At 36.3% G+C, this 21,973-nt stretch overlaps 1 protein-coding gene and 1 long non-coding RNA gene across 3 annotated transcripts in view; one reads left to right on the forward strand and one right to left on the reverse strand.

Moving 5' to 3' along the window:
- The window catches only part of GNRHR (gonadotropin releasing hormone receptor), a gene marked incomplete at both ends in the record, with an annotated part of 21,621 nt that extends 16,099 nt beyond the window's left edge, over nucleotides 1-5,522 (forward strand). The window contains one exon of one of the 2 annotated variants that reach the window (XM_082652701.1): nucleotides 5,278-5,522. In XM_082652701.1, the coding sequence (XP_082508827.1) occupies nucleotides 5,278-5,522 (245 nt within the window). The remainder of the gene's footprint in view (nucleotides 1-5,277) is intronic. The other variant, XM_082652702.1, reaches the window with a different exon arrangement.
- LOC309821427 overlaps nucleotides 1-21,919 on the reverse strand; it is a 27,960-nt gene extending 6,041 nt beyond the window's left edge. The window contains exons 1-3 of the long non-coding RNA XR_014296612.1: nucleotides 21,807-21,919; nucleotides 12,000-12,114; nucleotides 6,391-6,457 (exon numbers count right to left, since the gene is read on the reverse strand). This is a non-coding gene — a long non-coding RNA (uncharacterized lncRNA). The remainder of the gene's footprint in view (nucleotides 1-6,390; nucleotides 6,458-11,999; nucleotides 12,115-21,806) is intronic.
- Nucleotides 21,920-21,973: the final 54 nt, after the last annotated feature.

The following is a 21,973-nucleotide window of genomic DNA, read 5'->3' on the forward strand; positions in this document are numbered from 1 at the left end:
TCAATTGTTTCAGGTTTTTTTAGAATCCACATATAAGCAATATCATATGATATTTGTCTTTCTCTGTCTGACTTACTTCACTTAGTATGATAATCTCCAGGTCCATCCATGTTGCTGCAAATGGCATTATTTTATTTTTTTAATGGCTAATATTCCACTGTACATATGTACCACATCTTCTTTATCCATTCATCTGTCGATGGACATTTAGGTAGCTTCCATGTCTTGGCTATTGTAAACAGCACTGCAATGAATATCGGGGTGCATGTATCCTTTTGAACCATGTTTTTCTCTGGATATATGCCCAGGAGTGGGACTGCTGGATCATATGGTAGTTCTATTTTTAGTTTTCTAAGGAACCTCCATACTCTTCTCCATAGTGGCTGTTTACATTTACATTCCCACCAGCAGTGCAAGAGGGTTCCCTTTTCTCCACACCCTCTCCAGCATTTATTATTTGTAGACTGATGATGGCCATTCTGACTGGTGTGAGGTGATATTTCATTGTAGTTCTGATTTGCATTTCTCTGATAATTAGCCATGTTGAGCATCTTTTCATGTGCCTCATGGCTATCTGTATGTCTTCTTTGGAGAAATGTTTATTTAGGTATTCTGACCAGTTTGTGAGCGGTCATTTGTTTTTTTGATGTTGAGCCACATGAGCTGCTTGTAAATTTTAGAGATTAATCCCTTGTTGGTTGCATCATTTGCAAAAATTTTCTCCCATTCTGAGGTTTGTCTTTTCATTTTGTTTATGGTTTCCTTTGCTGTGCAAAAGCCTTTGAGTTATTTAGGTCCCATTTGGTTATTTTGTTTTTATTTACATTACTCTAGGAGATGGACTGAAAAAGATATTGCTGTGATTTACATAAAAGAGTGTTCTGCCTATGTTTTCCTCTAGGAGTTTTAAAGTATCTGGCCTTACATTTAGGTATGTAATCCATTTTGAGTTTATTTTTGTGTATAGTGTTAGAGAATGTTCTGAGTTCATTCTTTCACATGTGGCGGTCCAATTTTCCCAGCACCACTTATTGAAGAGACTAACTTTTCTCCACTGTATACTCTTGCCTCCTTTGTCATAGATTAACTGACCAAAGGTGTGTGGGTTTATTTTTGGCCTTTCTATCCTGTTCCATTGATCTATATGTCTGTTTTTGTTCCCATACCAGGTTTTGATTACTGTACCTTTGTAGAATACTCTTAAGTCAGGGAGCCTGATTCCTCCAGCTCTGTTTTTCTTTCTCAAGATTGCTTTGGTTATTCTGGGTATTTTTGTTTTCCATACAAATTTTAAAATTTTTTGTTCTAGTTCTGTGAAAAATGCCATTGGTACATTGATAGGGATTGCACTGAATCTGTAGATTGCCTTGGGTAGTAGAGTCATTTTGACTATACTGATTCTTCCAGTCCAAGAACACGGTATATCTGTCCATCTGTTTGTGTCATCTTTGATTCGTTTCAGCAGTGTCTAATAGTTTTCAGAGTACAGTTTTTTTGCCTCTTTAGGTAGGTTTATTTCTAGGTATTTTATTCTTTTTTATGCTATGGTAAATGGGATTCTTTCTTTAATTTCTCTTTCTGAAATTTCATTGTTAGTTTATAGAAATTCAACAGATTTCTGTGTATTAATTTTTTAACATGTTTATTAGAGTATAATTGCTTTACATTGGTGTGTTAGTTTCTGCTACATAACAAAGTGAATCAGTTATACATATACATGTCTCCCCATATTTCCTCCCTCTTGCGTCTCCCTCCCACACTCCCTATCCCACCGCTCTAGGTGGTCACAAAGCACCGAGCAGATATCCCTGTGCTATACAGCTGCTTCCCACTAGCTATCTATTTTACATTTGGTAGCATATATATGTCCATGCCACTCTCTCACTTCGTCCCAGCTTACCCTTCCCATACCCCATGTCCTCAAGTCCATTCTCTACATCTTCATCTTTATTCCTGTCCTACCCTTAGGTTCATCAGAATCATTTTTTTTCTTAGATTCCATATATATGTGTTAGCATACAGTATTTGTTTTTCTCTTTCTGACTTACGTCACTCTGTATGACAGACTCTAGGTCCATCCACCTCACTACAAAAACTCGATTTCATTTCTCCTTATGGTTGAGTAATATTCCATTGTATATATGTGCCACATCTTCTTTATCCATTCATCTGTCGATGGACTCTTAGGTTGCTTCCATGTCCTGGCTATTGTAAATAGAGCTGCAATGAACATTGTGGTACATGACTCTTTTTGAATTATAGTTTTCTAACGGTATATGCCCAGTAGTGGGATTGCTGGGTCACATGGTAGTTCTATTTTTAGTTTTTTAAGGAACCTCCACAGTGTTCTACATAGTGGCTGTATCAATTTACATTCCCACCAACAATGCAAGAGGTTTCCCTTTTCTCCACACCCTCTCCAGCATTTATTGTTTGTAGATTTTTTGATGATGGCCATTCTGACTGCTGTGAGGTGATACCTCATTGTAGTTTTGATTTGCATTTCTCTAATGATTGGTGATGTTGAGCATCCTTTCATGTGTTTGTTGGCAATCCGTATATCTTCTTTGAAGAAATGTCTATTTAGGTCTTCTGCCCATTTTTGGATTGGGTTATTTGTTTCATTGATATTGAGCTGCATGAGCTGCTTATAAATTTTGGAGATTAATCCTTTGTCAGTTGCTTCATTTGTAAATATTTTCTCCAATTCTGAGTGTTGTCTTTTCTTATTGTTTATGGTTTCCTTTGCTGGGCAAAAGCTTTTAAGTTTCATTAGGTCCCATTTGTTTATTTTTGCTTTTATTTCCATTACTCTAGGAGGTGGATCCAAAAAGATCTTGCTGTGGTTTATGTCAAAGAGTGTTCTTCCTATGTTTTCCTCTAAGAGTTTTATAGTGTCAGGTCTTACATTTAGGTCTCTAATCCATTTTGAATTTATTTTTCTGTATGGTGTTAGGGAGCGTTCCAATGTCATTCTTTTACATGTAACTGTCCAGATCTCCCAGCATCACTTATTGAAGAGACTGTCTCTTCTCCATTGTATATCCTTGCCTCCTTTGTCATAGGTTAGTTGACCATAGGTGCATGGGTTTATCTCTGGGCTTTCTATCCTTTTCCATTGATCTATATTTCTGTTTCTGTGCCAGTACCATATTGTCTTGATTACTGTAGCTTTGTAGTAAAGTCTGAAGTCAGCGAGTCTGATTCCTCCACCTCCGCTTTTTTCCTTCAAGACTTCTTTGGCTATTCGGGGTCTTTTGTGTCTCCATACAAATTGTGAAATTTTTTGTTCTCGTTCTGTGAAAAATGCCATTGGTAGTTTCATAGGGATGGCATTGAATCTGTAGATTGCTTTGTGTGGTATAGTCATTTTCATAATATTGATTCTTCCAATCCAAGAACATGGTATATCTCTCCATCTGTTTGTATCATCTGTAATTTCTTTCATCAGTGTCTTATAGTTTTCTGCATACAGGTCTTCTGTCTCCTTAGGTAGGCCTATTCCTGGGTATTTTATTATTTTTGTTGCAACGGTAAAGAGAAGTGTTTCCTTAATTTCTCTTTCAGATTTTTCATCATTAAAGTATAGGAATGCAAGATACTTCTGTGCATTAATTTTGTATCCTGCTACTTTACCAAGTTCATTGATTAGCTCTAGTAGTTTTCTGGTAGCATCTTTAGGATTCTCTATGTAAAGTATCATGTCATCTGCAAACAGTTACACCTTTACTTGTTCTTTTCCAATTTGGATTACTTTTATTTCTTTTTCTTCTCTGATTGCTGTGGCTAAAACTTCCAAAACTATGTTGAATAATAGTGGTGAGAGTGGGCAACCTTGTTTTGTTCCTGATCTTAGAGGAAATGGTTTCAGTTTTTCAATATTGAGAAAGATGTTGGCTGTGGGTTTTTCATATATGGCCTTTATTATGTTGAGGTAAGTACCCTCGATGCCTACTTTCTGGAGGGTTTTTATCATAAATGGATGTTGAATTTTGTCAAAAGCTTTTACTGCATCTACTGAGATGATCATATGGTTTTCCTCTTTCAATTTGTTAATATGGTGTATCACATTGATTGATTTGCATATATTGAAGAATCCTTGCATTCCTGGGATAAACCCCACTTGATCATGGTGTATGATCCTTATAATTTGCTGTTGGATTCTGTTTGCTAGTGTTTTGCTAAGGATTTTTACTCTATGTTCCTCAGGGATATTGGCCTGTAGTTTTCTTTCTTTGTGACATCTTCATCTGGTTGTGGTATCAGGGTGATGGTGGCCTTGCAGAATGAGTTTGGGAGTGTTCCTCCCTCTGCTATATTTTGGAAGAGTTTGAGAAGGATAGGTGTTAGCTCTTCTCTAAATGTTTATCGAATTCTCCTGTGAAGCCATCTGGTCCTGGGCCTTTGTTTGGTAGAAGATTTTTAATCACAGTCTCAATTTCCGGGAGCTCCTCTTTCCATTGCCTGACCCCCAGGCTGGGGAGCCATACATGGGGCTCAAAACTTTCACTCCTTTGGGAGAACTTCTGTGGTATAATTACTGTCCAATTTGTGGGCTGCCAACCCAGCATATATGGGATTTGTTTTTATCACGACTGAGCCCCTCCTACCATCTCATTGAGTCTTCTTCTTTGTCTTTGGATGTAGGGTATCTTTGGGGGTAGGTCCCAGCATGTTTTGTTCAGCAGTTAGTTGTGATTTTGGTGTTTCTGTAAGAAGAGGTGAGCTCACGTTCTTCTACTCTGCCATCTTGTCCTCGTCCTTCAATGTCCTTAATGCCAACTAGGATTCTGACACCAGTTCCAATGCATGTGTTTCTTCCATATGCCAAGCTTACACTGCCTCCCACAATGGCAATGACACCTCCTATGTGGCCAGTTGGGAAAGAGGGGGAATTTATAAATTTATAAAGTAAACATGGTTATGTTGGCATGACAACAAAAAGGTAGGGAATTCAACTCAGCTCAACCTCAGTCTGTTCTCTTAAATTTATATTTTAAGAATTTGAGTAACCCCTTATTTCAAATCCATATTAGTTTGATGGAAAATTTATTTTAATAGCACTACTATCTTTAATATTTTCTATTTATTATGTAACATAGTGGAAAAATTGAAATATAAACAAGCTTTTCAAACAAATTGTCATTATTAAAAATATTAGAAATTTGCTTCCATTATATTCATCAGGTTGAATTATGATTCTGTCTTCCTTTTTGTCTATTTTGGTTTTGTAATAAAACTGGTTGTTAAACACCTACTCTTTTCTCTATCTAAAAGAACTACAACTGAATCAATCCAAGAATAATATACCACAAGCTCGACTGAGGACCCTAAAGATGACGGTTGCATTTGCCACTTCATTTACTGTCTGCTGGACTCCCTACTATGTCCTTGGAATTTGGTATTGGTTTGATCCTGAAATGGTAAACAGGGTGTCAGATCCAGTAAATCACTTCTTCTTTCTCTTTGCTTTTTTAAATCCATGCTTTGATCCACTTATATATGGATATTTCTCTCTGTAATTGTTAGACTACATAGGAAGTCACGTAAACATACACATAAACTATGTAGGACAAGGTAATGGATTTCCCCTTTTTGGAATGATAAACACAAAGCATATTCCAGCACATTTACATACAAACAAAGCAGAGTTTCAGATTACGGTATTACACTTATTCCTTTGGAAACCACATTGTCAGAAATTCAATTACTAGGAAAATTTTTTTCAGGAAAAATAATTATATATTTCCTCTTAACCATTAGCTTCTAAATTAATCTCTTCACTTTCTGAGCTCCTATAACACATTATATGGGTTTTTAAATCACTTTCTTCTTGTATAATAATATATAAATATTTAAAATAGCCATGGCCTAAGGCAAACAGATGCCAAAAAGTAACGCTGAGAAACACAGTCCTAACCTCAGCATGCCTTGGAGAGTTTTTCTCCAAAGGGGCTTAGCAGCAATTACAATCTTATGCTAAAACAATAAATACATAGAGCACAGAGATAGTATTTCCCCTGCCCATGTGATCAGTTTTCCCTTCTATGGTTTAAAAAAACAAAATGCAATGAATCAAATTTTTTCCTTGGCTTCAAAAGCATTCTGATGTTTGGAGTATTCAGCAGCCAACCCACCGTCCACTGCTCCAACCTGACAAGATTTATAAATAGTTCTCTTTCATCCCATTCTTCACTTGGTACAGGTTGTGAAGTGCCTCCATATAAAAGGGAGTTTCAGAGGGGCTCAGATTTGGACAGGGGGTTAGAACATTCCTCTTGGGCTGTGTAGTCTATGGAGTTTGTGGTAATTAAGTGTAGTAATAATAACAATGTTTTAAAATACAATCATGAAAAGATATATACTCATTATGTTTTATAAATAACATACCTTCTCTTTTAATATCAGGGATTTTTTTCTATCTTCTGATCTTTCTAAATCCATAATCCACAAATCACTAAAAAAAAAAAAAAGAAATCAAGCAAATGCACAAGCAAAAATTATTTGATATGTAAAATTAACTCTGAAAACCTCAGTTTCACTATATATAGGTCAAAGGAGACAGAAAGGTATTAGAAAAGGGAAAAGAAAAACTCTCTGTAAACGTATAACTAATACCTGCTGATGTTCACATTGAGTGGTATGGTTTCCAAAATACGTCAGCACAATACCTCTTGTAATTTAGGCCTGTTTCCACCCATTCCATGAAAAAGGGGATAGGATGATATAATAACCATTAAATAAGAAAACTGTATAAGGGAATTAAAAGAAATTCAACCACTCTTTACTTATTTTTTAAAAGACAGGGATAGGATGATATAATATCCATTAAATAAGAAAACTGTATAAGGGAATTAAAAGAAATTCAACCACTCTTTAACTTATTTTTTAAAAGAAATAGGTAAAATATTATTATATTCACATGAGGTATGTAGTGCCACACAAAAGATGAAATGTCATTTCCACACATTCCAGGCCTTGTGGAACTGTGGTTAAGTAAACTACTAATTAAACTAATGGTAGGTCTTTCCTTTCCTTATTTTTCTCTTCTCATACTTTTAGTGTTGTAGTGTGTAGTAGTTATTTTTCCACATTCTAGGTTATTTTCCAATTCTGTCTCCATTGGTCCTATTTCTGTCACTATTGAACTCCTTCCTTCTACTCTTTCATTCATATCGTCTTTTTACTAAACTCATACCTTTAATTAGCCAATCAATGCCCCAACTCTACAGTTGAATTGGGCTGGACTCAAATTTGTAATGTGCTAAAATGCTCAAAGTTAACTTTAAAGGTGTGTATACTGATACCAAGAATTTAAAGTTCACTAGATGACACAGGAATATAGATAAGTCACAACAAAACCATTCTTCTCCACCATCTCTTTATTATACGTATTCTTATTCCCAAACTGATAACAATTCTTACATATGGATTTAAAGGCAAAAATATACAAGATACAATCTAAGGGCTTTGTTAGATATGTGTTTATTGAACATATGTCAGTTTGGCTTTTACACATTCAAGAAACTGTTCTACTTAGATACACTCTTAGGCATTTTTTAATACATTAACTAAAGGGCTATTCAAAATCTTGATGCAGGTGTTTTTAAACTGTGGACCATGTGCAAAACTGTATTACAATGCAACTGCTTTACTTTTATTCCTATTTGTATTATTTTATGCATTTAAAAACATTATCCTGAGAAGGGTTTTTGGCCATACCAGACTGCCAAAGGAGCCAATGTCACAAAAAAGGTTAGGAATTCTCAACTGATTCTGTATATTCATAAAGAAGTTTATTACAATAAAAATGTATCAGAATGTATTCACCTGATACATTTATATATATATATATATATTCATAATAATGTTAATATTGAAACTGTACTGGATTGATTCAATTTGATCACTCACCATTTTCAACCTTAAAAACTCTCTTAAGGCTCAACATGTAATGAAAAACTTGGCAGGAATAAATATATTATATAAATGTTGTGGTCTGTAAATTATAATGTGGATATGGATTTATACCAAAATTAATAGTGCAAAAGGTAAATGTGGCTTTTAAGTTAAAGATACATCACTCAACATAGAGTATTTCATATTTGGTATTATAGTCATTTACTCTATTTTCAGTCATAATAAAAGATGAGGATTCCTTGTAAAAAAGGATATGTTCTGCAGAGTTAATCCAATATATCAGATAATTAAGATTCTATCTTGGATATCTCCTCTTCTATTTGGCATATAAAACTGGTTAAAAACTGGATTTCCTCTTGCTAAATTCAATTTAGTAATACATGACATGAACAAACAAAAATGAATTAAAAGATTGTGCAAATTCAATTTCAGCCTACAAAACAGAGATATCATGTCTTAAAACAAACAAACCAAAAATGTTGGAGTACTACAAACATAATCTTCCCAGCAGCATAAATCAGTGTAAATGAGTTAGAAAAAAATTTTAAGTGCCCTATCTCAGAACTTACTTGGTAGTCACAAAGAGATAATATTTATGAGCAGCTAAAATACATTTGAATTTCATCTATTTTACCTTTAGCCTAGTTTCAAATGTCAAACCAATTCTTGTTGTCTAATTACTATAAATTGTGTCCATAGGAGACTAAATAGAATAAGATTCAATTTAATTTCTAAGATTAATTGATTTAAATCTTCAATTTAATTCTTTTGGTTATTAAGTATAAAAATTAGGTATAAAACAGTAAGTCTAATTTTTTAAATTATATAATATACAAAGTGCATGCATAGGAAAAATAGAATATGTGCAAAAAGTATTGATATAGTTACCTCTGAATGATTTTTTAAATTTCTTGTGAATACCTGTATCCCAAATTTCCAGAATGAACATATATTGCTTTTCTAATGAGGAAAAGGTACAATAAATATTATATGTGTGTTTGTATGACTTTTGTGCTGTTTCTGTTAGAGTGCTTTCTGCTGTAAGCAATAGAAATGTCAGACTAGACGTGGCATGTTTTCATTTCACGTTACAGGAAGTCCAGAAGAAAGCATGCAGAGTTGGTTAGTTCAGAGCTTTGAGTCATTTTCTCTGCTTCCTCTAGGCTTTAGTGATCAGAAACTACTTGTCACCAACTAGAAGTCTCAAAGGCACAAAGAAAGGGTGGCTTCTCACTATACATCTCTCTTTCCCAGAACCCTCAGCACTTCCTCTTAGATTGGCTAGAACTGGAGCACATGACCACCTCTAAACTATCACTAGCAAAGGAGAAAGGGATTACCCTAAACACCTTAAGGGTATGTTTTATCTTATGGAGAGCAGCACTCAATTTCCCTGAACATTTAGTCACCTGATAACTTTAAAAAAATATTTAGTTCTTTTTTTCCTCTCTCTTTTTCTTTTTTTGTGAGAGCAAGAGGGGAATGTTTTGGGGATCAGAAGACAGAAGTACCTGCTACTATCACCAATTACCTTCTCAAAATAAAATCAGGACTATGTATATCACAAAATTTAACAGCACACAATTTAAACACAAAGAATAAAGGCTAAATATAGTCTTGGTACATTGTAATTACACAATAAATGTAGCCCTAAGGGAAAAGAACTTTATTATTTTTCACAATCTAAATCCGAACATTTAAACTTCTGTGGTTGGAATCTTCATCTGATGCATAGAGGGTAACTTCCACCCAATTATTGACTTTCTTTTATAACTAGTCCACTGGATAAGAAATTTGCATAAGTTTTAAAAATTCTAACTATGACTTGAGATCAAGTGAATAATTGTCAAATTAATAATTTAAAAATGTGATTAAGACTAAAAAACTAAAAACTAAAAAAAAAAAAAAAAAATGTGGTAACCTGAAGTGGATTTCCCATGAAGCTAATGAAACTTAATTTCAAAGCTCCTCATTTAGCCGCCTCATGAGCCCTGGAAAAGAAGTCTTCCCATGGGTACATGTTTTTATAAAATTCATAAAAATAAGATATTATAATTGCAATAATTAAGACTATCTCTTTTCACTTTTACTTCCCCTCTGTCACACTCATGCCTCAGATGAGGTGGTGTTGGAATGGTCATGGATAGCTTTGGGATCCAGCCAAGGGGAACTTGAATTAGGTATATATTTACATTGAATCTAGAGGGATATTTTGTGGTTCTTGGTCACTTTCATGTGTAGTTAAGTCACTGCTAACCATCACAGTAAGCATCTAGGCATAGTACTAGATAAAATATTGTTACCCCCATACAGACTTACCTGGCATAGTGACAGGAAAGTGTAGGCCCATACATATCATGATATGTAGAGGTCATATCATGATATGGAGGTGTCTAGAGTATGGCACCAGAACTATTTGAGTAGTGGAGGAAAAGTAGGGTATAAAACGTACAGAAACCGGTCTACAGAAATTATTTCACTCTTTAGCATGTCCACCCTAAAGTGATTCCCAATAAATCACACCCCTGTGATTTATTCCCAATAAATCACACCCCTGTATAAGGTACTCTTGCTTCCAACCATGCTTTACCTATGGAAAAGGTAATGGGATATCATTTCTTTGATTAAGCTATAAGGTAAAGGTGATAGGATGTTCCTCCCATGACTCTTGTTACATTATATATGATTATCTTAGCTGACTGAGCCCGAAATTCTCCTGCTGCCCTTGAAGAAGCAAACAGCCACGCTGTGAACTACTTTTGCAGAGAGTATGTGGCAGGGAATTGTGGGCAGCCTCTAGGACCTGAGGGTAGCCTCTGGTGGACAGCCAATGAGAAGTTGGGACCCTCAGTCATACAGATGCAAGGAAACGAATTCTGCCAACAACCTGATAGCCTGCAAGTGGATTTGTCCTTAGTCAAGCCTACAGAGAAGAGCACAGCCTGGCCAACATCTTGATTACAGCCTGCTGACACCCGAAACAGAAGACCCAGTCTCAAGCCTGGGCTCCACACCCACAGAAACTGTGAGATAAATGTGTGTTGTTTCAAATCACTATGCTTGTGGTAATTTATTATGCAACAATGGAAAACTAATATACTTAGCATGTAAAATTGTAAGAAAAAGATTGGGTCCTCATCAAATCCTAGTTAAAATAGAAATTCTCTCCTTTCAGAAATATACTCAACAGTGCAGCATATACAATTATAAATGCCTACATTATTTTTTCTTTTTGACTGGAAATGTAAAATTTATCAGAATTCCTGTGTTTGTAGGGTACAAAACTGTAGCAGTACTAAAGCCAGTGAGTACATCTGTTTCATGCATCTCAATGTATGCGATTAAATGTTAGGATGTCATTACTTACAAAGAATTTTGAAATTGAAAGAAAAAATTTTAAACTATCACTATATAAAACATTATATTATAAAACATTGTTATACTAAGACATAATTAGGGAGTATGAAGCCAAAATAATTTATGGGAAAAAGTACTTTAGAGTTATGTCAAGCAGTTAATGCTTAAAATTATTACTTTTTTTTTAAATTTTTTTAGATTTTGTGATGTTTGTAAAACCTTCAGGCCCCAGAAAACATGAATCCTTCTGATAGGAACTAAGCCTCTGCATTATTTCTAAGACCACTTCCCACTTTCCAAACTTATACACTCGTTCTGGTAAAAGGATTCAAATTTTATTTTCTTGCCAAATTCACTATCCCAGTGATCTCTTCAGAAAGCTAGACTTGCTAGAATGGGGTCCTGCCTTATTCCTACCATTCTAATGCCTCCTCTCCATTAGAATGGGACTGAAGTCTGCTCCTAAACCAACTTTAACTAAGGAGAACATGCTATTTTTATTTCACGCATCTCTGCTGCAAACTATATACTGGTCTGTGTACCAAAATCTCTAATGCTCCCTACTTTTACAGATTTTTAATTACTATGCTCCACACACCTAATAGGATGTATCTTGCTGCACTCTCATCCACTGCTTTCTCTATTACTAGTTGATCTCTGCAACTAGTAATTATCTATCACTAAACATGCTGAATGTGTTCTACTTTCTAGGATGCACTTACCATATTCACTGATAGCTGGTTCCTCTACAACAATTGCTTGCCCCAATAGATGTAGTTCCCAGGAATACCTTCATAAGGTCTCCAAGTCCATTGCAGATAACAATCCCATGACAATCTATTTGACAAAATGCAACCACTATCAGAACAGCACTGTCAAATTCAATAGAAAACAGATCCCAAAGAAATAGAAATGCAGAAGCTGACAAAGATTTATCAGAGGAGCGCTCTCTCAACTTCCCACTGTTAAACATTCCTAAACTATATCCTGTTCTCTGTGTTCTCCTATTACAATGGAAGACTTGTCCCTGCTCCTCTTAAAAGCCAATTCCTCTCCTTGTGTTGTGGATACCATTCTCTCTCACCTTTCAAGGACATCACTTCTTCGGATATCCCCTTGTCCTCCTATACCATCAATCTCCCCCTTTCTACTAAATCATTCCCACTGCTGTATGAAAATGCTTTTTATCTTGCATCTTAAAAAAAAATCCTCCTCAGCCATATACTCAATTTCAGCTTCACCTCCCACAATTCATTTCTCTACTGTCCCTCCCAGAAAACTTCTCAAGAGTTGTCCACACCTGATAACTCCTCTTCCTTACTTCCCTTTTAATCTTCAACACCTGTCACCTTGTAGTCTGTCCTTACTACTCCAGTGAAACTCTAGTAAAGGTCACCAAAGATCACCCTACTATGAAAACTAATGGTGATTCCTCTGTTCTTGACTTACTGTAATTTTCATCAACAGTCAAACAATTGTTCATTCTCTCTGTAAGGAGCTCAGGTGAAGGAGGACTGGGCCATATCTTGGAGAATACTGGAGTGGCAGGAGTTGAAAGAGAAAGCTTAATTTGGGAGAGAGCACAAGACAAAGAGGTGGGTTGGGAAATTGTCAAGCACCAGGGAGCTACATGGAAGCTTAATTGATGTCTGAAGGCCATCCCTCTGTCTTCAAGTGAGTAAATAAGATTGCCGTCACAGAGGAGCCCCATTGTTGTTTTTCTTATCACTATCTGGTGAATGGCCTTCCATTTTCAGATATCAGCACAATATCCCTTAGCCATTCATGAAAACAGTAATCATCCTAAAACAAGGCTGAGCCCCCATCTGAATAACTATTCTGGGTAGAAATCCAATTTTCATCAGTCTAGTATATTTTTAATTCCACTGAAAAGAGGGGGTGGTAATTCCTTAACAAATTAAGAACAAAGCCCAGCATCAATACTTGAGTGGAACAGGACAGTGATGAATTCCTATACCAATTTGCTTCCCACTTGAGACACTCCTCTTAGCTCTGTGAAACCATCCCCTCCCAGTTTTTCTCCTATCTCACTAGGAGTTCTTTCTCAGTTTCATTTTTTCCTCTTTCTATTCTACCTAATGTTTATATGGGCTCAGATCTAGGGATTCTTGGTTTATCTGTCTACCCTCTCCCCCTTGGGGATATCACCCAGTACTCTGTGTGTGTGTGTGTGTGTGTGTGTGTGTGTGTGTATGTGTATACACATATACAAACACATGCACATGTACACACACATATTTATATATATATTATTAAATTTATATATTTAGCTCAGACTTCTTTAAGCTACAAGTTCATAGATCCAAATTTATACTTGATTCCTCTTCATGTACATCTTAAACTCAATATATCTTTATTATGTTATAATGAACTCTTTATTTCTTCCCTAAATCACTTTCTCATTTATTCTTTCCATCTCAATGCTGGCACCAAAATATGCCTAACTTGTTCAAGCCAAAATCCAGGATTTATTCTTAATTTATCTCTCCATAGTATCTTATATCTAATCCATCAATAAGTTCAGTCTTCAAAACATTTTCCAAATCTATTTCTCTATTTCTATTGTCATTGACCTAGTCTAATCCAGCATCACCTCTCTCAACCTGATTAGAGCCACAAACTTCTCACCAAATTCCTCTTGCTCTGCTATAATCCATTCTCCACAATGCAGCCAGACTGCTCGTTTTAAATATAATTAAAATGTCACTAGTCTGCTTACTCTCTAATGACTCCACATCCCATTTAAAACAAAATCCAAATTTCTTATCTTGGTGTTCTTGAGCAACTTTGAATGATCAATTCTGACTTCAGGCTGAGAGGCTGTGGGACATTGCCAATGTTAACTTTTTTCCTTCTTCAGTAAAAGGATGGAATTAGTATAATATCATCATTGTCCCTAAAGAGTGACACAGCAAGACCCACACTGTGGTTCAAGGAAATATATGTGTGTGTGTATAATATATTTTTTATATATTTATAATTTTGTATATATATTTACATGTATATGCTAAGAAAAATGAAATATGTAAAACTCTGTAAAATTCTTTGAGATATTTCAGAGTGCAGATGTAATACAAGTTTGCTGCCTTAATGTTTCTATTCAGTAATGGAGAAAAATACTACCTTCATCAATCAGGATGCTTTAAGCTAGAAGAATGAGAAACCCAATTAAAAATGGCTTAAACAAAAATAAACTATTTCACATATCAAGCATTCCAGAGCTTAGCTGACTCAGAGTTCCGGGAAATTTAGGATTTTGGCATATGCACTATATGAGTTTTCTGATCTCAGGCTTGTCCATTTTGGCCAGGAAAAACCTGAAACGGCTGCAGGAGGCATCTCCTCACAGAGTAAGTCCAAAGACACAAAAGGGAATATTTCCATGATGTGTCTATTCTTATCAATAGGGAGAATCTTCTTCAGAAACCCATCCATAGGACTACCTCTCACTTATTATCCTGAACTGCCTAACATGTCAATGCCTAAACCAGTCAACTCTAAGGAGATTGGGATTTTGACTATTTTAGTCCAATCATAACTCAGTATCTAGGGTTAGGGAGAAATCTAGCCTCCCATGAAGCTCATGGCAGCCTTATGTCTGAACAAAATTGATATTCTGTTAACAAGAAAGAAGATAGATCTCTTACCAAGAAAGAAGGAGTGTGATGTCTGTCAACCTGTCTTTCAGCAATTTAAATGACTAAAAAGAAGCTGTGATTAGATGTCATCAATGACCATAATTTATGTTCAGTAGAAGTATTAAAAGTGATGGGAGCATCTCCCATTTTGAAGCAATCACCAGATCTATCCACGAAACTTGGTGGTAGGCAAATCTATTTCTTGCCTATTCCTTTCATCCAGAATTGCCCAACATTTGGAACTAAACATGAAATCTCACCAGCAGAGGGCTGAGGATTCATGCAGGTAATTTGCTGTTGTTGCCATTGTTACTTAATATTATCTTAATTGATAATAAAGAATCTTTAGAGTATGTTTATTCTAAACTTGTCATTTTACTAATTATTAAAACAGATATCTCTCTTCCTACGTTATTGGAGATGATAACCTGGACTCAGTATCTATTCCCTCACCTTTGCTTCCTGTTTCTACCACCCTGCATTAAAGCATCCCTAATCACATTGGTGAGGTTAGTGTCCAGAATAGAAACAGCTGCTGGGAACTCTATTTCCTGGAATATAAAATCCAGCGTCCCACCCAAAGCCCAGTGATAAGAGGATTGTGAGAGATGACTCTTTCAATACCTTCTTCAGTGAGAATAGTGTTATCTAGTATGTCCCCACAAGAATGTTTATAGACCTACAACGAATTGTAAGTGATGAAGGTCTCTCTAGAATGCCGTCACTGGCAAAGATGTTGCAAATAGCTGTGCCTCTAGGCACTACACCATTGAAAAGGAAATCAGTGACCTAGTGTTGAACAGGATTCAGAAGCTAGCTGACCTGAGTGTAGGTTCAGGCTTTCTTGGATTTCTGCTGGTTGGTTGTAAAGTCAGTTTCTATTTCTCATTCCTGCTGATAGTTGATTATAGGAACAGTTCTCCATTTACCCAGCTTCCTAGTTTTTCTTAGCTGTATCTGAAGTCTTCAACTTCATCTACTCTGGAGTATTACGATTGTGATTTTATATGAGATAATGGGGCTGCCTATATTTGAGTAGAAACCTTAATTACAAGCACTCAGTATACAATAACCTTAACCATATTATCAACAGTATTGTATTCTCCATCACTGCTTCCCTCAGATTTTATGATGCCTTGCACATTTATGTGACAGAATTCCGTACTAACTTTTTCTCTATCTCCATACCTACCTCCCTCTGTCCACATATATCCCAGTTATCTTTGCTAGAAAAGCCAATCACAAACATTTTCTGTACCCAAAATTACTAATTCTTTTTCTGTTACCTTGCAATGGTAAATATAAGGCATGTCTAAAGGCAGGATCCAGAGTATAACATGACATCAGAGCCAAGAGGAATGGAACCGCAAATAAACTAAGCAACAGAAACAAAAGACTAACACAAAGATCCGTGCAGTCCAGAACGCAGTAAGGAAAGCCGTACTGAAAGGAGGTTTAGAGGTAGCCCAAAGAATGAGTTAGAGGAAGCAAGTTAGAGCAGCGCAAAATTTGGTCCTAGGTCTAGCAGCGCACAGATCACCAGGGAACTTGTCAGAAATGCAAATTCTCAGCCCCTACCCAAGCATACTGAAGCATAAATGCTAGTGGGGGTCCAACAAGCTGCTTTAATAGGCAGGCCAGGAGATTCTGGTGTGTGCTGAAGTTTGATGCCTCCAGGCTAGAGGTGCTGGCTGCCAAACCAAAGATGAGAAAACAAGCTGAAGATGAGAAGGGAGATGATCTGAACGTCGTTTCAGTCAAGAAAAAAGATGTGAAATTGGATAGTATAGTTTGAGTCTATGGTGAACAGTGACTGTGGCTGAATTCATCTTTGGAGTAGGGCTCTGAGCATCCTCTTTCATAAAGGGGTTGAGGTGCCTTTATCATCCAATTAGGGCACATCCAGATGCATTTACAGCATATTGCCTAGAAAGACACAAAAACATGAAGTCCCACTTAGGGATTTTCAGGTTTGTCATCTGTTTTCTACCAATATTTGAAGAAGGTTAAACTTAGGAGCATGATTTATTATATTTTATCTCTAGTCACTGTTGCATAATCAGTTAAATCAAACAATAAAGTGCCTTGAAAAATATATTTCAATCGTTAATCTAAAATGACTTGTCTTTTTATTGCTCTATGGGCAATTTTTAAAAAATATTTCAGGAAAATGGGATATGCATATATCCTAATTCATAGACCACTTATGATGATAATTATTCACATTTTGAAAAGGTTTATTTCCTTCGCAAAGGAATTCCCTCTAGGTTCTTCTAAATAGTCTGTAATAATCAGCTTCAAGCCAGTTCAAATGTTATCACAACATCTTTGGACAAAGAAGCCTGCTTCAAAACTCAGGAGGTTGGCTGCTTTCCAACCATGTTCATGAAGGCCTGACCTCAGGACGTAGTACTTCCTATTCTTTATGACAGTCACGGAACAGGTATTCCAATTGTTGGGATCTGGGTATAATATACTAGAGAAATACTCAACGAGGGATGAAGCTAGTCATGGCTCTGTACCTGTAATGATGTGAATTTATCCAAGACATTTAAACTCTTTACCTCTTTGACTCATCCTCTATAAAGCAATAGGGTTGTATACTGAGGTGACTGCTAAATATCCTTTCTGTGCTAATAGTGAATAACTTAGGAGAATGAAGTGAAAAATGCATGTAAATAGTCTGTGTAATTATAAAACACAATATAGATGTTGTTTATTATCTTTATAATTTATGATGTGAACTATTTAATTTGCAGAAATCCAATTTGTACATAAAATTTCAGGAAGATATTCATTACAATGTACACTTACATGATGATCAAGACAGGGCAATTCTAAATGTATTGTGGTATCCTGGATTGGATCCATACAGAAAAAAGAACATTAGTGAAAAATTGGTGAAATCCAGATAAAATATGTAGCTAGTTAATAGTATTGAACCAGTATTAATTTCTTAGTTTTGACAAATGGACCACGGTTATGTAAGATGTTATCGTTAGAGGAAGCTGAGTGAAGTATATACAGAAATTGTTTTACCTTTGCAAATTTTCTGTAAATCTAAAATTACCCAAAATAAAGATTTTAAAATAAAATTATTGTACCATGCCTTGAGAATGTAACTATGCATTCATACATACATACACACATATAAACACATGCAGCACAGAGACAACAGAAATGAAGGAAATCACAGAAATCAAGCCACCATATTTTTCAGCACTACACCAAAGCAACAAAAAAGGAGCTCTCTGACGTTAGAAAAGTTTTCCTGAAACCTGTGAGAAAGTAAAAATGAGCTTGGACTAAGAAAGTAAAAATCTGCTTTGCCATTCATCAGGTATAGATAATAAACACAGATAAAGCCAGCTGTAAAGTTAACAGAAAATAGTATTTCTCCCAAGAACATGCTGTAGTGTCACCAAAAAAACCCACTATGAGTAACTGCTGCTTTTTTTACTCACAGAGAACTCTTTTCTCTAAAATCATAGATTGTCAAAAAACTTGCTCTTTGAAATCTTTCATTAAGATTGAAATATCCCATTCTTGGCTAGATGATCTGAGTTATGTGATAGAGAAACAGCCTCTACTTCCAGAACTTCAGAAAAGGGGTTTATGGACACATTCTTCACCTACTTCGACTCTGTAGCTACCAAAAAAACAGGGTCCATGTTACAGTCCAGACCTAAGGTAGGCCCCCTTACATACATCCTTCCTTTCTTTTGAGTCTATCAAAATACTACTTCGTTTTATTTCTCCTAAATTCTACACTTCCCCAAATTCCTATAATAAACCTACCTTTTCCTTTGATGAGGCATCCCATGGTGGGCTCCATGGAATGTGGCCTCCCTCCTTGCAATGAGCCAGAAACCTGACATTCTTGGAATACAGTTTTGTTTTAGATGGATGTAGTCTTATTGGACTAGGAAGCCTGCCTCATACTAAAAGTTAAAGAACAGTAATTTCACATAAAACTGGGCTGCCCAAAAATATCAAGTTCAAATACTATACAAAATTATTATCATAAAAGGGAGAATAGGGCTTCCCTGGTGGCGCAGTGGTTGAGAGTCCGCCTGCCGATGCAGGGGACACGGGTTCGTGCCCCGGTCTGGGAAGATCCCACATGCCGCGGAGCGGCTGGGCCCGTGAGCCATGGCCGCTGAGCCTGCGCGTCTGGAGCCTGTGCTCCGCAACGGGAGGCGCCACAACAGTGAGAGGCTCGCGTACGGCAAAAAAAAAAAAAAAGAGAGAGAGAGAGAATAAGGAGTATAACATCATCATTACAGATAATGAAAGCATGCCCCAAAGATGTGTCACAAACTAGATCAAAACCTAGTTACTATTTTTAAACTAGCTAAATGACATTAAGAAAATGATACAAGGTATGAAAGAACAACATGATTCAGAATTAGAAAAACACAATTCTATGGAGGGAATCCTTTCTCACTGTATACATATATCAGATCATCACATTGCACACTTTAAATATCTTACAATTTTATTTGTCAATTATATCTTGAAAAAGCTGGGAAGAAAATAGAAAAACTCAAAAGTTAAGGTGACAGAACTCAGGAGAATTAGTAATAAAGAATTAATTACACACAACAGGTTATGATTTTCCGTAAAGAACCTGAACCAATCCTTAGGTCAATGTTTTTCTCATCATTTTCGTTGTCTGATGCTCATTCTCTAGTAATTCTCCAGGAAGGGCTCATGAAAATGATAGTCTCATCAAATACTGATATCATATCAAGTGTTGATAGTAGTTTATACCCTTTGCACGTGAGAGTTAGTTTTGCTGGATATAAAATCCTTAGTGCATTCTTTGTCCCTTGAGTACCCAAAATATGTTGTTCCACTTTCTTCTGACAAAAGTTTCACTGTGAAAAGTCTAGTGATATTCCAATTTTCTTCCCCATTTTGCAAATGTAAGAATACATTTAAATCTGGGTATCTGTTATATTGTTTGTTTGAAATAATTCACACTATACTTCACCAAATCATGACATCAGTTTTAAGAACACCATTATTTTCTGTACTGATAAAAAAGAAAAAAAATACATTGCAATTTCAAGGAAGTTAAAATGTGGAAAAATGTGGGTCTTAGATAATATTCAGTATATTCATTTTCTATTGCTGTATAACAACTTACTGTAAACATAGTGGCTTAAAACAACACAAATTTATTAGCTCACAGTTCTAAGGTCATAATTGTGGGCCCATCACAGCTGGGTTCTCTGCCCAGGGCCTCACAAAGTTGAAATCAAGGTACCAGCAGACCTGTTGTGATCTGGAACTTGGGGTTTTCTTCCAAGGTCATGTAGGTGTTGACCAAATTTAGTTCCTTGCAGCTGTAGGCCAAGGTCCCCTTCTCCTTATTGGCTGGAAGCTGGAGGCCACTGTAAGCCCCTAGAGGCCATTCCCATTCCTTTCTATGTGCCCCCTTCCCTTTTCGAAGCCAGCAATGGAGATTTTCCCTCCCATCAAATTCCTCCTCACACTCTGAATCTCCTTCTCCAGGAAAAGACCAGTCTCTTTTAAAGGTAGAGGGGCAATTTACAAATAAACAAACATACACCAGAAGGTGACAAATCTCAAAAAAGAAAAATTTTAAAGTGTACACTTGATTTTCCCTCAGGCTAGAATGCTCTTCTGCTAGATATTCACAGGACTCACATCACTTAGGTTTTTAGCTCAAATGTCACTTCTTCAAAGAGGCCACCTTTGACTACTATGTCTAAAATTGTCTCTGTCCTCCTCCCCAAGTCTCTTTTCTTCACCTTATAAAGTTTTCTTCATAGTATTTACTTTCTAATGTTATTTTTCATTTATTTTCCATTTTTTTGCCTTCCCACAATGAGACTGATGAAATCAGGGATCACTATCGCTATCACCTAATCATCGTCTAGTCATTAGGCCCTAATGTTTAACAGGCATTCAATAAATATTTAAGAAGGAAAGAAACAGGGAAAAGAAATTAGGAGAGAAACTGGTGTTATTTGCGGAGCGAACTTTTCAAAGATATTTATATCTATTAATTTTAGAATAAAGAGAGAAGACGGGATTAGTCCAGTCCTAGAGCAGAACCTTGAAAGAATGGGACACAGACCAAGTTCATTTTCATGATTATGTAGAAAAGGTACACAACTTGATTGAGAGATCTGAATGATGGCATAGGTGAGCAATATGAAGTTTCCAGGTATTTGGAGATGTGCAAGTTGAAAAGAGAATAGAGGCACAAAGGATAATGCCCTTTTGCCTGGACCCTCTCTCCACACCAGAATGGGAAGAAATTCTAAGTAAAAATATCATACATTACAGATGATATAAATACATAGTGTCAAAGTATTTGTCAGTTTTTAAAATCCTACAGACATTTCTCCAAACATACACTTATTTAGAATGAAAGATAAATCGTAATATTATTGAGTCACACTAATTCTTGTTGTTTTCCAAGAAAAGTGAAAGGGGAGTCAATGGAAAGGGAATTAGATGAGAGGTCCTTACACATATGTTCAGGTACTTAATCTGGCAAGTCACACCAACCGTAAATTTCTGTCCCTCACAAATTGAAGGGGGCAACCTGGATGACATATGCCATTCATAGCTCATAAAATCACGATTCTATCAAATTTGTGACAGTGCTTGACACGTAGTAGACGTCCAAAATTATTTGTTAAACGTGTAACGTCTTAAAATGGAATCCCAGACTGGAAATCCGGAGCTACTTATTACTAGCCTTTGGGGTTTTTAAAAGTATAAAATGAAAGGGTTTCTTCTTCCTGCTATAAAACTCTTAAGGATTTTGCTACGCAATCCTATCACTTCGCTGGCCACTGGAATCCTCTGTGTTTGGTAGGTGACTCGTACCTTCAGTGTTTTGGTTCGGTTTACATCTGCCAGACGCCAGCCGCAACATTCCATTCCCTGCAATCACCTGCAGCAAAACCCACTCCACGACCACACCCAAACCGGAAGCCAGGACGCCTCTGGGCTTGACGGGAAGGCGCCGCCGGGCTGCGCGCTCCCCCAGACCC

Source organism: Grampus griseus (genome assembly GCF_964374135.1).
Source record: "Grampus griseus genome assembly, chromosome: 4".
In the NCBI taxonomy this organism is placed as follows: Eukaryota; Metazoa; Chordata; class Mammalia; order Artiodactyla; family Delphinidae; genus Grampus; species Grampus griseus.